The sequence below is a fragment of the Lissotriton vulgaris genome, chromosome 12 (genome assembly GCF_964263255.1).
Source record: "Lissotriton vulgaris chromosome 12, aLisVul1.2, whole genome shotgun sequence".
NCBI classification, from domain to species: Eukaryota; Metazoa; Chordata; class Amphibia; order Caudata; family Salamandridae; genus Lissotriton; species Lissotriton vulgaris.
In genome coordinates this window covers 257,438,019-257,452,796 of record NC_141700.1, presented here as the reverse complement: position 1 = coordinate 257,452,796, position 14,778 = coordinate 257,438,019, and the positions used below count along the sequence as shown (strand labels likewise).

General features: G+C 45.2%; 1 protein-coding gene across 1 annotated transcript in view; it reads left to right on the top strand.

Annotated features, from left to right (window-relative positions):
* Positions 1-14,778, top strand: part of CSNK2A2 (casein kinase 2 alpha 2) — a 364,482-nt gene that overhangs the window by 59,396 nt on the left and 290,308 nt on the right. The window contains exons 2-3 of the mRNA XM_086947793.1: positions 10,720-10,831; positions 11,812-11,913. Of these exons, the coding sequence (XP_086803919.1) occupies positions 10,720-10,831; positions 11,812-11,913 (214 nt within the window). The remainder of the gene's footprint in view (positions 1-10,719; positions 10,832-11,811; positions 11,914-14,778) is intronic.

Sequence of the window (14,778 nt, the reverse complement as noted above, 5' to 3'; positions counted from 1 at the left end):
GTCATGTCATAGCATTTAAAAAATTTTTTTTTTTAACTTATAGCTATTCTCCCATCTTTGCGGAACGTTAACTCCATCGCCATTGTGATGGAGTATACGAACTATCAAGATATAAACCAGGACCTAAGTTAGTATCCTCAGATTGATACATGGGAGCAGGGCAAGTGCACCAAGCCTTGTATAGTATGGGCGATGAGTACCCTCAGTTGAATTTAGAAAAGCTCCAACCTTCCTATGAAAATTTTGATTTTGTTTATATTTGTGAATTAAATAAAGTATTTCATCATTTGTATATTTGTTTGATAAATGCTTCTGTCTCCTTTTTTAGGTCTCGCCTACGCAGCGCACAAGCGCTGCTTTGGAGTGACCTCTTGGATTTACTCCGTGCTTTTGTAGAAACTTGTGCATGTTTTGCAGTGTTTCCAATGAGCCTTCGTACATGTACAGCGTTTACCTTGCGGGAGCGAGCAGTGGTGCCATCTGTTTGCAATTATCGCGCCTGCTGCTGCTCGCTCCCGTAAGGTAAAAGCTGTGGATGTACTTTCACTTTCGCAGCCGCGGGTCGCACTTGTCTTTCAGGGCTTGTTTTTATTAGCTGTGCAATAAAGTATTCTTTTAATCCTTCACACTTTTGCGCAGGCATCATCTTTGCACACTTCTCCTTGCTTCTCCCTTAGCTTGGTACAGCTTGATAAGGCATGCATATTTTATATATATATAGCGCCTAGAGGGCAATAGGCGATGCTTGTAATAGGCTTCAGATTTGCCATCCCTTTCCCCACAGTAGACCGCTGAGTCTCCAGTCCCCTTGCCTCCACAGAGATGGCGCCCGAACCACCGTGATCCCGAGATGATTCTGGCGATTAGGCGGGCGCGAGACCGTAATTTGTGTGTTACGAGTTCAGCTGTGTGATGCGAACAGCCACTTCCATGATGGCTTGTTGATGGCAGACTGAGGCCCAGGCTGATCTATCATTATCCCGGCGGCCGCTCACTGGCGGGAAAGGCTTCCGCAGACACCGAGCCAGCTGACAGGTTCACTGCGGATGACAGCCGTGGTCCGTCGTGCCCAACGTCCGCTTCCACTGCAATGCAGGAGCAAAGGTTACCGATTGCGGGGAGGGGCTGTTTTTATTTAATACTGGCATCATGCTTCAAATGCGTGGAAATGCACTTCATATATTTGAAGCAGACAAAGTACTGCTAATCCAAGAAGGGCAAGATACATATCTTTTAAGCCATAAATAAAAATCAAATTTACTCTGAATAATGTTTCGCGGATCGCTACTGAAAACTTCGCAAATAAACGCTTCTAATTTGGACTGAGACAAGCCAGCAAATGTTAATGTGTTTTCTTGACTACTAGCAGCTCACGTGCAGAATAAATCGGTCAGCGTTGAGCGCTATCTGTCTCTATAGAGATAACGTCGTATTTTGCCTATTTACCTGCAAGACTTTTACACAGACCAAAAGCAGGTAGGCCACAGTTACCTGAATGTATTGTTTTCTTCTCAGCTACTATGCCTAAAATCTCCACTACCCAGCAGGGGGAGTGCTAGAAGAGATTGAGGAAGCACAAAATCAAGGAACAGACACAGTTTTGACTCAGGGTTAAGTCCAGAGAGGGACCGAGCACTTCAAGGTTTTGAGTCTTAAAGGTACAATTCGTGCATTATTAAATGCCCAGAATACAATTGATAATTGGTTATGCTTGAGGCCCATCTGAGTGAGACTCCCAGCCCACATGCCCCCAATGTCGCTGGGCTGTCCGTGAGACACATAAGGCAAAGCCTCAAATCTTAGAAGGAGAAACCCTTAATCGAACAGGGAGGGGGTTTTCTTAGAACAGACAAAAAAAGACAGGTTCCCTTTTCGTGTAGTCTAGAGAGAGAGACGTTCGTCTCAGAAGGTTATATTTTAGAAGGGGTTCTATGGTGAGCCAAAACTCGTATCAAAGATGTTCAGAGACCAACAAATTTACAGTCAATGAAAACTTCATTTAGTACACAACATTTTGCCTCTCTTAGATTATAACCAATTAATAATGATGTAAACACTGTTATTTAAAAAAACAATTCTTTATTGTTCTCTATTTGTACTACATAATTCACAAAAAACTCAAAAGTTAAAAGGTTGTTTAGAACAACAGTTATTGTTGCATTATTATGTCTGTGGAGCATAATAATGCAACAATAACTGTTGTTCTAAAGCCCACATTCTTAAAATACAGTCATCTAATATATCAAAACTAAAGGAAATAAACTGTGCTCCAGGGGATGGGCAACCACAAGAAGACGACAGTAAGCCAGTGAATAAGAAGTTGGCAAATGAGAGTGAAAAAAGGCAAGCAATGGTGGGCAATGGATGGGCCAAAAGCCCAGTACGTGGAGGTATAGCCAATAGGTCACGCCTTTGGGACCTTCAAAGTGTTTAGCCATGCAACTGTTGACGTTGTTGCACCAAGGATATTGTGCTGCATAACTAAATACTTACAAGGTCCCAAAAGCGAGACCTATTGGCTATGCCAATGCTTGTTTGGTGTATCGTTTTGTGGTTTATACCATCGAAAATGCTTAGGCTGGTGTCCCCGGCTTCCAGTAATGACTCTGGGGTGGTCCACAGATTCCAATAGTGGTTCCGTGGGGGGCCCAAGTTCCAGTAATGTTTATTGGGGTTCACAGAAGTCCACAGGTTAAGAACCATTGGTCTAGAGCATTGAAAGCTTTGACACAGCTGGTTCAGTATTCCACCACAGACCCTTTGGACCCAGTTTGTACTGCACCTTCTGCAGTAATCACAACCCTGCAATCACCACCCACATTGCTGCTTCCTGCTGAACCCATTCTGAAATAAATAATAGTTCACACTGACATTCTTCTGCCTCGGTTACTGGATGCTGACGGCTTGTGCCAAACTCCTTCCCTCATTCTAGCCAAGTCATCATCCTCATTTATTTCGATCTCAGAGGATCATAAAAGCACAAAGACAATAAGAGCATATTAAAACAATTCAATCGATATCCATCGATGCCATACAAATTAAAAAACCTAAAAGCACAATCTTCATACAGTGCATCATGGAGGTTCCCCTGACCCACCTATCCCAGAATACAATGCTTGCGTAGTTTTACAATGACAATACTTATGTTGCATGAGACCTACATATCGATGTACATATGGGCTTGATACACCACTCATCAAACGAAAAAAAGAGGTATACTATGGGATCACAATAAATATGTGTACTTGTGCTCCCTTGGCACACTATATACAAAACAGTGCAGCTATTCAAATAAAATAATTCTTCTAAAACCAACGTATGGAATCAGATTTTTAAATCTTGTCGGCCCAGGGGAATGCACAAAATAGCAGTGGGCCACTATGCATTGAACTGCAGTTTTTCGTGTGGCCCAGCAGCCAGGGTGCCTGACTCCGGATCATAGGGTTCACTGTTCGATCTCCGGCGGCAGGTTAGCCCAGCACCATGTGACTCTGGGCAATAGCTTGCTTAATCTTCCCAACGGCCCCCAGCGCCGGGACACCTCTCCTGAGGTAGCTATGCGCTAAGCAAATGCTGCCATTTTCATTTAGTTTAGGCTCTTCGTTCACATATAACACAGTGCAGATGAATTTAGATTAAGAAATGGCTAAAGAAGAATAGGTTAGAAAATATAATATTGGTAGATACTGAATATTAAAGTGCAAAGTAAGCATGCAAAAAAGTATTAAAGCAATCTATTAAGCAGAGAGAGAGAGAAAAAATAAAACTTCTCTGGGCCCACCCACATGACTATCGTAGTGGTTCCTGACCACTAACTCAGATACATTTTGAGCGCTAGATCCAGGCAGCAATGAGGTGTTTTGCGAATGCCACCAACCTAGAGCTACCTGTCCTTAACATCCTAAGTGGCTCCAGGTATCCAAGTTCCTGTACATGGCAATAACAATTTTTAGGTCAAGCCTAGACAGCGCTTGTGCTGTCTTTTCGAGACATATTGTATATACTTTGTGGACTCACGTCCCTGCCCATTGCTTATCATTTGTTTCTTTCAGTGTTCTATAAACATCCTTGCTTTCCAGTTGTTTATCTTTACTATTTCTCCCTCCTTTTCAGCGGTTGTTCACTCTCACAGAGCAGCGCCCCATTACTTGTAGACTTCCACTGGTCTTATTTTAGTTACTCCTTTGGACACTTTTTGTTAATTCGGAATGAGCACTAAAGACAAGCGCCTTTGTTTTGAGTAGCTACAAGCTTTTCTGTTAACAAGGCAGTTGATGTTTGTCTTATCTCATCGCCTTCGCTGTTCATTCAAAGACCGCAATCAAATGTCGGGCACTGTTACTCAAAGGGCGCTGGTTTCCTTTTGACAATCTTTTAGACATCTGCCCCTGTGTATTTACAGTGTGTGATGCCAGGGGTTTTCACGTGTGTTCTTACCTAAATGCACGCCTGTGCGTACTGTTAGCAGGTGATGGGTTGTATGCGTTGCTTCTGAAAATTATTTTAACATCCTAACACTAGAATGAAAATATATTGTTTTGGGGTGTTCCATTAGGCATGCACACGTATCATTAATCAATCCGCCCTACCATTCACCACCCCCACACGTCATCATATTCACCACCCCCACCCAATTGCCAAAGACAATAGATTACACATAGTCGAGACATATTTGCTTCACCAATGCTCGTTTCCTCTGCAGGTCATAAGCAGGGCAAAAGAATAGAATATGGGGTATGGTCTTGGGGAGGCCCTCCACATGCTGGGCACTCATCACCCCTATGTTGTACTCTGGCCTACTTGGTACAGAATGCTTTAGTAGGGAGGGACTGATACCTTAATTATAGAAACTGTTTCCGAGCCAGAGGGGGTGTAATTTCGTCGATCGTCTTTTCATACACAGGGAGCATTTTGAAGTTGGTAAATTTTTTAATTAGAACACCATTGCTGGTATAGATAATTTCTTCTTATGCATACTCCCAGTAGGCCCATTTAATGTCCATTTTAGAGATGGATTCCTCTGTCCCTACCCAAATCTTCCCTGACCCCAGTTTTTTCATTGGGGTTATAACATGCACTAGCCATGGAATTTTGTGAGTACTAGGAGTGGCCAAGAGTTCCCTTAAGGATTCCCTATATGATCCTTAAGCGTGCGAGGTCCATAGACCAAGGGCCCAGGCTTAACTTTCCAAGAAGTTTTCCTGAAGGCCATATCAAGGTGCAGTGGGGTTAGAAATGTGCTCTTTGGCAGAGCAAAGAGGGACCTAATAAAACTATTTGCTGCAGATGTTAGGATATTACAGTTAGCATGACCCCAGAGCCATACTAGACGGCTGGTACTCAGTGCCATCACATTATATATTTCTCAAGGCCGGTGCCAAACTCCTTCCCTCATTCTAGCTAAGTATAATTCTATGTCAGGACAGTAGGCGAGGATTATGCTCATTTCTTCGCATTTATTAACAAAATTTCAACAGCAGCTTATTACCATCTTGTAACATAAACTACATTTTCCACAACACTAGCGAAAGAAAAAACAGTCTCTTATGAAGTCCTTTCACAATGTCCATGACTCTCAGCCAATAAATCGTCTTGTTACTTCCTGCACTTCCTCTTTCTTCGCTGCTCGGCAGCTAGAGTTAAGTGCTTTTTCATTATTTCTTGTTTGAGGCAGTGTTTTTCTCTTATTTGGATTGGTTTTGGTGTGGATAGTTTGCCTTGTATTCTTCTTCCAGAGATCCCCTACCTGCCGTGGGAATGTTTGTGCGCTCCTTACGCGGCTTGGTTTCCTTGTGCTGGGGCCGTGGTGCGCTCCTCCTCCCGCTCGAGGGCGCTGTGGGGGCAAAGCGACTCGGGGTCCTCAGAGCGAGTTTCAGTCAAAAAACGAACGAAGTGCGCTCCGGTCACTCAATTCTTTCCGCGCCCGTGCTGCATATAAAATCGCCCAGTATTCCTGGGTCAGTACTGTTCCCTGAGTCTTGTTTCACGTCCACTTTGCGGGTCGGTAGTGGTGCGGTGCACCGTGAGAGTGTCTTCTCTCCACGCCCGATCTGAGACGGGTAGGTAACAGAGTGAGTGGGGCCTCGAGCCGTTTACCACACCGACACCTGTGGTAGGCAGCTGCTTCCAGGTGGATTTGATGGGAGTTGGGGTGTCCTGGGGTTGACTGCTCAGTTAAAGCTGTGCCTTTGGCCATTATATATCCCTGTGAGACCCTCAGGTATTAATTCCTCGCGCTACGCGTCAGTGTGCTCCCTGGTGTTGCCAGTGTCTGGTTCCACGCGAATTATTATCGATTGGCATCACTTTAATATGGAGCACGAATATTATGAGGAGGAAGACTCCTTGGCATACTTGCAATGGGATGACGGCTTTTATAATAGTGGACAGCTCCATTTATAAGGTGGTCACGGAACTCATGACTCCGATGGAGCAACGCCTGTCCGACAAAATAGGGCAATTGTGCGTGAAGGTGTGGCAGCCCCCTCTGCGTCCCGGTACCATCTGGAGAGTTTGAGCCGGCCCAGACAGACTGTCAGGGACCCAGTCGCCCCAAGAAAAAGTGCGAAGGGGGTGTTGACAAGGATGCTTTCGAGTTTCTTAAGCAGGCTTTCTCAGAGCACACAGCTCCCATATTACTTCCCCAGGATCCCGCTCCTTTGAGTGCGGAACCTCAACCGGCTTCACCTCAAACACAGCAAGGGGATACCCCGGTTGTTTCAGACGATGAGGCCCCTCGAGGTCTTGACAGCCATCTGGTACTACTGACCCTCCGAAGGCAGGCATAGCGGACATGTTGGACTCAGATGATATTGTACACCCTAGGTCGTCTGAATGAGTTCCTGCGGAAAAGGCAACCTTGTACGTGGCATCTCGCTTCAGGAAGCCCTTGGAGAATGAGGCTTGGAGTAGATTGTGAGCTGAATGCCCCCGGCCTACCCTAGATGGTAAAATGTCACTCACCCCGAGATCGAAGGGAAGATGGCTACCTTTCTGGCTAAGTTTATTAAGGACCCCAAGAAAGGGATAGGTAGATAGATAGTGGGGCGCGTGCCAAGACAAATTGCTGGATGCCATTGGTCCAATGACTAAGATATTGGTCATGGCGGAGGAGGCCCGTAGTTCGGGTTCCCTAATTGACCCGGAAGTCCTGTCAGCTTGGGCGCAGCGTGCAATTTGCTTTATGGGCAATGCAAACTACGCACTCTCAACAGATAAAGGTTGATCCCAAGCTTGGGGATCTAGCAAGCTCGGAGACGGGGGCATCAGCGCAAGGGGGCTTGTTTGGCGAACCTTTTATTAAGGGACTGGGAAAGTTCGTTGCCACTTCATGTCCTTGGATAAGGCACAGGCAAATATCAAAAGGGTCTTCAGTCAGGTTTTCCGCTTGGCCGGTCGGGGCAGGAGCCGCCCGCCCCGGCCATGCTCCGAATCAGCATCACCAGGGCAGGGGGCAAGGCTCCGGACGTGGACACTACCAGACAGAACAGCGATTTAACAACTTTTACCCCACCAGGGGGCAGCACTTCCGAGGAGGCTACAGGGACAATGACGGAAATGCCAACCGTGAATGTTGCCCGCTGCGCAGATGCGAGTTGGGGGCAGGCTGTCGCAGTTTTCCCCCTGCTTGGGAAGCTCTTACGCTTGGGTACTTCAAACGGTCAGAGGGTTCCAGATAGTTATATGTTCTCCTCGTCAGGACATTCGTCCCCGTCCAATAGTTTTCTGCGCGGCAGACACAGCTATGGTAGACAAGGAAGCGGCTGAGTTGCTCCGCAAAGGGGCGGTGTGTCAGATGGAGGTTCACCCCACGGGGTTTCTCAGCAACATCTTTTTGATGGACAAGGTCGACGGGGTCGGAGGCCGGTCATCAACCTTCGGGAATCCAACGAGTGGCTGGTGTACAGGCATTTCAAGATGGAGGGCATTCACCTTCTCAGGGACGTACTCCTGCCACTCGATTGGATGGTGAGGCTAGACCTGAAGGACGCGTACCTGGTGGTGCCGATTTTTCCACCGCACTGGCGGTTCATCCTGTTTCTTTGGCGGGAACAGGCTTACGAGTTCAGATGTCTTCCGTTCGGGCTTTCTTCGGTCCCTTGGTGTTTCACCACGGTCCTCAAGCCCGCGTGGAATACTTGAGAGCGCACGGGGTCCGCTTGATCGTCTACTTGGACCATATTCTTCTCCTGGCTCAGTGCCCCTTACAACTGCGGAGCCATCTCCAGATGGCAGTGTCCTTGTTTCAGGATTTGCGGTTCGTAATCAACGAGCAAAAATCCCTCCTGGTCCCGACCCAGAAGGCTTCCTTTCTAGGTTTTGTGATAGACGCCATCTCTGCCTTGCTCAGTCTGCCCTCCAGCAAGGAGGCCAAGATCCGCCACGAGATCCGTCAGACCCTGGCCAAGCAGGGGACTCCACTGGCGGAAGTTGATCTCCTCAAGAGCAACAGCTTCATATCAATTGTATGGCACTCCTGGCGGGCTCTTTTGCGGTCCAGTGCTGGACAAAGGAGCGTGTACAAGCTTCGCTTCTCCTGAAAATTGACTGTGTCGGCGGTCCGGTACATCAACCACCTGGACGGCACTCGATCCAAGACCTTGGCGAACACGGCGAAGCAGTTTTGGGAGTTCTGCCTCTTCAATCGGATATCGGTCACGGCTGAGTATCTTCCGGGAAGGGAGAATTTGGTGGCGGATTGGCACTCCCGTTATTTCCGAGACGCCAGTGTTTAGAAGCTGGATCCGGAGATTTTTTGTTATCTGCAGGAACGATGGGGTCCTTTCTCATTCTCCCTTTTTGCTTGTTGCCTCGACCGGCAACTTCCCCGGTTCTTCAGTTGGAGCCTGGATCCTCTGACGGTAGCATCCGATGCGTTCAGCCAGGACTGGAGTCAGGAGAGCGGATATGCGTGTCCTCCCTTCTCCATGATCACCTGGTGGCGGCCCAGCTTCGCAGGCAGGGAGCCTCTGTGGTTCTGATAACGCCGTTTTGGAGGTCGCAAGTCTGGTTTCCAGTTCTTCTGGAACTTTCTCTGGATTCTCCAATCCGACTCCTCCCAACTCCCCATCTCCTATTGAGTCCGGAGGGGGCTCATCAACCGGTTGGTGGATGAAGGTTCACTCCAGCTTATGGCCTGGCGGATTAAAGGCAACGCCGGAGATTGCCGGGCCTTTCGAGACGCGCTGATCTTCTATTGTCCAGAGCTTGGACGGACAGCACGTCCAAACGTACATGAATTTATTGTTGTCTTGGCAACAAAATCGTTTCCTCTCCAGGAAGGAATTGTCGGCCAAATTGGCGATGTTGCTATGTTTGGTGTCCTGAATGAGTGTCAGACGTCCAAGCTTTGGATATTACAGCAAGGGTTTTCTCCCCAGAGGGAGTTGCCTTCACAGTGAGTAGACACACTAAGTCCAATACTCACACGATTTCTTATCCTGCTTTTGTAGAGTCACCTAAGCTCTGTGGTGCAATGCTTAAAAGCCTATGAGGTAGCCACGAAGGAAGTCCGCCCTCCGAGCTACAACTCATAGCCCTCAAGAAGCCTTTTAAGGAGTTTCCTCCCCCACAATACCCTGTTGGGTGCGGTGGATCATGCAGGAGGCGGGCATTAATATGAGCGCTTTTGGTGCACAATCAGCACGAGGAGTGATGGCCTCAAAGGCGTTTAGCTTTGGTGTGCGTTTGGAGGACCTTATGAAAGCAGCGGATTGGTAATCTGACTCTACCTTTAAAAAGTTCTACTTTAAGCCGCTGCTAAATATGGCTCAAGTGGTCGTGGACAAGCTTCAAAGGAGCATAATCCTCGCCTCCGGTCCTGACATAAATAGAAATGTGCCTAGCCTACGAGAAAGTAAGTTTCAATTCTATTAAGGACGCGGAGGCGAGGATTATCTCTTCCAGCAAGCGCGTTGGTTGCTGTCCCACCCGGTATGGATGTAAGTAATGATTTTTCAATTCCAAAGTTTCATGACATAAGACTATCGTTTTGTAGATGCAAAGCTAGTTATTGCCTTGATGTTTACTGTATCGGTTTTTACATAATACTTGAAGTTGTACTTTGGTTGACTTGGTTTTCTGGGGTGATAATGCAGTGATTAATCTGTGGGGTTTCTTTCAGGAAATGGAAACGCGAAACAGAATGCATAAACAAGGGAGAGATCCTCCAGCGAAGAAAGAGGAAGTAGCAAGACGATTTATTGGCTGAGAGTCATGGACATTGTGAAAGGACTTCATAAGAGACTGTTTTTTCTTTCCCTAGTGTTGTGGGAAATGTAGTTTGTTACAAGATGGTGATAAGCTGCTGTTGAAATTTTGTTAATGAATGCGAAAAAAGAATGAGCATAATCCTCGCCTCTGCGTCCTTAATAGAATTGAAACTTACCTTCTCGTAGGCTAGGCAAATTTCTATTCCCAGTCACTCTGCCAGACTTCAGTGGCCATCACAGCTGAAATGGTTTTTCACTTCCCATGGTCACCCAGTGCACTCTGCTCCTCTCATCAGGCCCAGACTTGTTGTCATTGTATGTGTTGTAAATATTATACACTTAATTTTCAGTACTAGAATATCTGACCATTTCCACATATTGTAAATCTTGTGTCCCTGGGTCTGTTATAGTTGAATTTGTTGGGACTGAAAGCAGTATACTGTAGTATGTCCTATGCAGTCCACCTACTCCAGTGTTGGCTGACAACTTTTTCCTTTTTGTTTCTCAGAAACCAGGATGACTACCAGTTGGTGAGGAAGCTCGGCCGGGGGAAGTATAGTGAAGTGTTTGAAGCCATTAATATCACAAACAATGAAAGAGTGGTCGTGAAAATTCTGAAGGTAAGGCAGTATCTACCTCACCCCAGCAATAATGTAAATGGATCTATATAGCACTTACTACCCCTGATGAGGCGTCAAAGCGCTTTTCGGTGAGTAGCACTTTACTTTGAAACCCAAAAGGATTAGTGGTGAATTATTATAGGGGAATATTAGTTTATTTCAGCGGTAGACATGTGAGTCTGTTAGTTAGTGCATGCATGCTTATTTAGGGGGACATTTCCAAATTATTAAAATTAATTAGCGGCAGAAAGTCTAGACACTCAAACTCCAACTGCCCTAGCTTTGGTCTTCTTTTGCCTGTATGCTGTATGTATAACTCCTAAAAACATATCTGCTATAGGTGGAGGTATTGTGCCCATAGGGTTCAAGACCCAATAGAAGAGTAATGTGGTACGAAGGTGTTGCTGGAGAAAGTCCCATCTACATGAAGTTTATAGATTACATGTATTGCTTAGCATTTAATAATGATTGTGTAATAAAGTAACTTTTTGTTTTTAAAAGGAGAAGCACTGACTAAACAATAATTTGAATGTTGTCATTGTGTGCCAGTGACTTGGGAGTGCTAGCCCACACCACCTCTCTTGAGTAGGTGTTCGATTTCTCTGTTTCGCTACCTTGAGAGGATTGAGTGCTACAATGTGGTACTTGGTTCTAGTAGTAAAATAATTGAGAACCAATTACTTGAGAAGGACTCGCATCACTAGCAACTAATAAAATATTCAAAGCAATTGCATTGAACTTGGCGCCAAAGACTTTGCTAATAGGATATAATTGCAAGCAGCACGTTCACTTCGAGGGAATAGCTTCTTTTGATCAGTGATCATTTTGTGGTTTCTAGAATATGGCTTGTTCAGAATACATGTTTTTTTCTTGGGGATGTGCTAAAGTAAGATGGTACCCATGTATTTAGCCTCAAGATTTAATAAATAATAAAGGTGTCTATGTGGGTACTCATGTTCAATTTTCGTATTGTTTTTAAGCCAGTGAAGAAAAAGAAGATAAAGAGGGAGGTGAAGATTCTGGAAAACCTACGAGGGGGGACCAACATCATCAAGCTAGTAGATACAGTCAAAGACCCTGTGGTAAGAGACTCAATCATTTAAACAAATGGGGCACTGGAAAAGAGCACCCGGAGGCCTTCGTTGGATGACACGAACCGTAGTGTTGGTATTACATAAATGATAGTTGAGTAGATAAGTTGTTAATGAAGAATAATGATTTGATGGATACTAGAGAAGTACAGGGTTTACAAAATTGACGTTGATGCTTTTGGTTGAAGTGTGAAGAGTCAGCCCTTCTGGAGGGAGTGTTATGAATCTAGATTCTAGACTAATCTCCAGTATAAACAAAAACCCTGCTGAGTTGTAGGGGGCTAACATGAGCATTGAACAGGTTAGTATTTGACAATGAACGAGTTTAAGGTAGAATGATTTTTTATTGAGATTGGGGGGGGGATCTTTATGCAAATATTTACTTGGCCAATGGATGGGGTGCTTTAAAAATCTATCTATCAAATTAGAACAGTAGTCCCACTCTATCAGTGTTACGGCAATACCCTCTAGTATTGTCAGGTTGTGCATTCTAGCAAGGATCTAAAGGACACATTTTTGTTCATAAAGGACTCTGAACACATGAGGGATCTCTTTATGTGAAACTGTAAATCATAAGCTATGTTTATGAATTTGCTCTGTATAGGTCAGCTCTTTGCTTATAACAAGTCTGGGAATGCGCTAGCGCTTTCTGTGTATTGGAATTTTGTTGATAGCTAAGTTCAGGGTATATGCGTATTCTAATTGTCCCATCTGTCTTTCTTAATTTAATTGTAAGGAAGCGTCTTATGAATTGCTCTGGCAAATTCACTTGAAAGCTTTCACTCGATTCCTCAGAATGTTTCTGTAAATAAACCTAGATTATATTTGTGGCCCGGGGACCAAATTACTGAGGATCAATGAGACCGCTCATAGTCTGACCTAACCACATTGTGTAGTTATTGAGCAAAACACTTAATTTCCCTGTGCCTTAGTTCCATTGTTTGCCATAATTGGAAAATTAACTAATACAAAAAAAATTATGGATGCAATGCTTGAATTAATCTCAGGCACTCTTGATATTTTTGTTTGCCGTAATTGTGAACATACACCAGGAGCTAAATCAATGAAAATCATGAATCTTGTTGATCACATATGACTTTTTTATCAAATGTGATTGGTTGATGAAGGGGATCTAATCATTATCTTTCACTGTTTAGAATTCATTTTTATTTTTTTAATTACGATTTCCACAGCACTTGAGGGAAGGTGGGGGGTGGTACGGGTCCACCATGAGAACTGCTCAACATCAGGAGAGTGATGGGGCACTCAGAGGTGTGGAACAAAGTGATAAAAACCTCAAAACATTGAGTTCACTGAGGTAAAATTGTGAATTTTATTTTTAAGAAAAATTCAACGTCCCTTAGATAATCATACAACAGCCATTTCAAAATTACACAGGGAAAAGGCTTGACATCCAAAAGCAAAGCATGATAATGGATATTGCATCAAGACCCACATGCCACCTTAGCTTTCTTTTCTTTCTGTGACCTACTTCGAAGTGCTCAGTCGCCAAATTACTCGCTAAGTGATAGTTCTACCCTGGACCCAAAAGAAACTTTACCATCATGAACACGGAGCAACGTGTTCCACCTCTGCAGGTAGCTCCTCAAACACCGCTGCCTCCCTCCTGTCACTCCTGGGATGGCACCATGTGCCATGACTCCTCTTCCTCCCAGAGCAGACCCTACTACATCTGAGGATGAGCAGGAAGAAGGTGAGATACCAGACCCTCCTCCACCAGCGTATGAGTGGGATGACTCCATAGCACCAACGCCATCCCCACCGCCTCTTTATCCTTCGGACTCGCCCCCGGAGGATATCGGAGGATTCCATAATATTATGGACAGAGCCGCTAAAAGTTTTCATCTTTCAACAATTGTGCATCAATTGGACTGTTTCCTCTATGATTTTAAGGACATGTCAAGAAAGACTGTCAGATCAATACCCATCATTGATCATATTTGGCAAGAAGGAATCAAGGTCATGAAGGCACCAGCTTCTGTGGTTCCGGTGCTGCCAGGGTTGGATAAAAAATATAGGACACTGGAGGGCTCTCCTGCATGTCTAAAAAGTCACCCCAAGCCTGACTCCGTGATCTCTCAGGCGGCTCAGAGACGATCAAAAAATCCATCTACGCCTATCATTTCTCCACCAGACAAAGGGGGTTGACGCCTCAATTGGAAAAGATTTTCATTCATAGCGGCAGTCTGTGTGGCTAACGCTTTGGTCATTTTAGCCCGTTATGATAGACAAATGTGGTCCGACATAGGTACGATGAAGGATGTAATTCCGGAAGATATCAAAGAAGAGTTTCTTAAAATACGGAAAGGAGAAAGAGCAGCTTCAGAAATAATTGAAATTGCTGTGGACATTGCCACGACTGGTTTCTGACAGTTAGCTTGCACTGCCGTTTTAAGGTGACAAGGATGGTTAAAAGCGACAACTTTCTGCCCGAGGTTGACCAAGATCTTGGATATGGCCTATTATGGTGACAGCCTATTTGGCAGCCATATTGTTGAGGCGCTTACCGCCATTAAGAAAGAAACTGATAATGCTAAGGCGCTTGGAACCCTACAGTTGAGCAAGGTGCAATTTCGAGGAGCCCGAAGTAGGGGCTACTCCAATTATAGGGGGACTTACCAGCGTTCCCAGTCCTATCAGACCTACCAGCCGCAAAACCGACGGGGATATCAGCAGCGTTCCTACCGCAAAGAGAATACAGCTGGTTTCTCCAGGCAAGGCTCCAAATGAAAGCCGGAATCTCAAGGCAGTGACACCGGCTGCAAGCAGTGATTGCAGCAGGGTACAAGCTGCTTTTCCTCCCCCACCCTGAATGGTACGACAATCTCCAAGTTC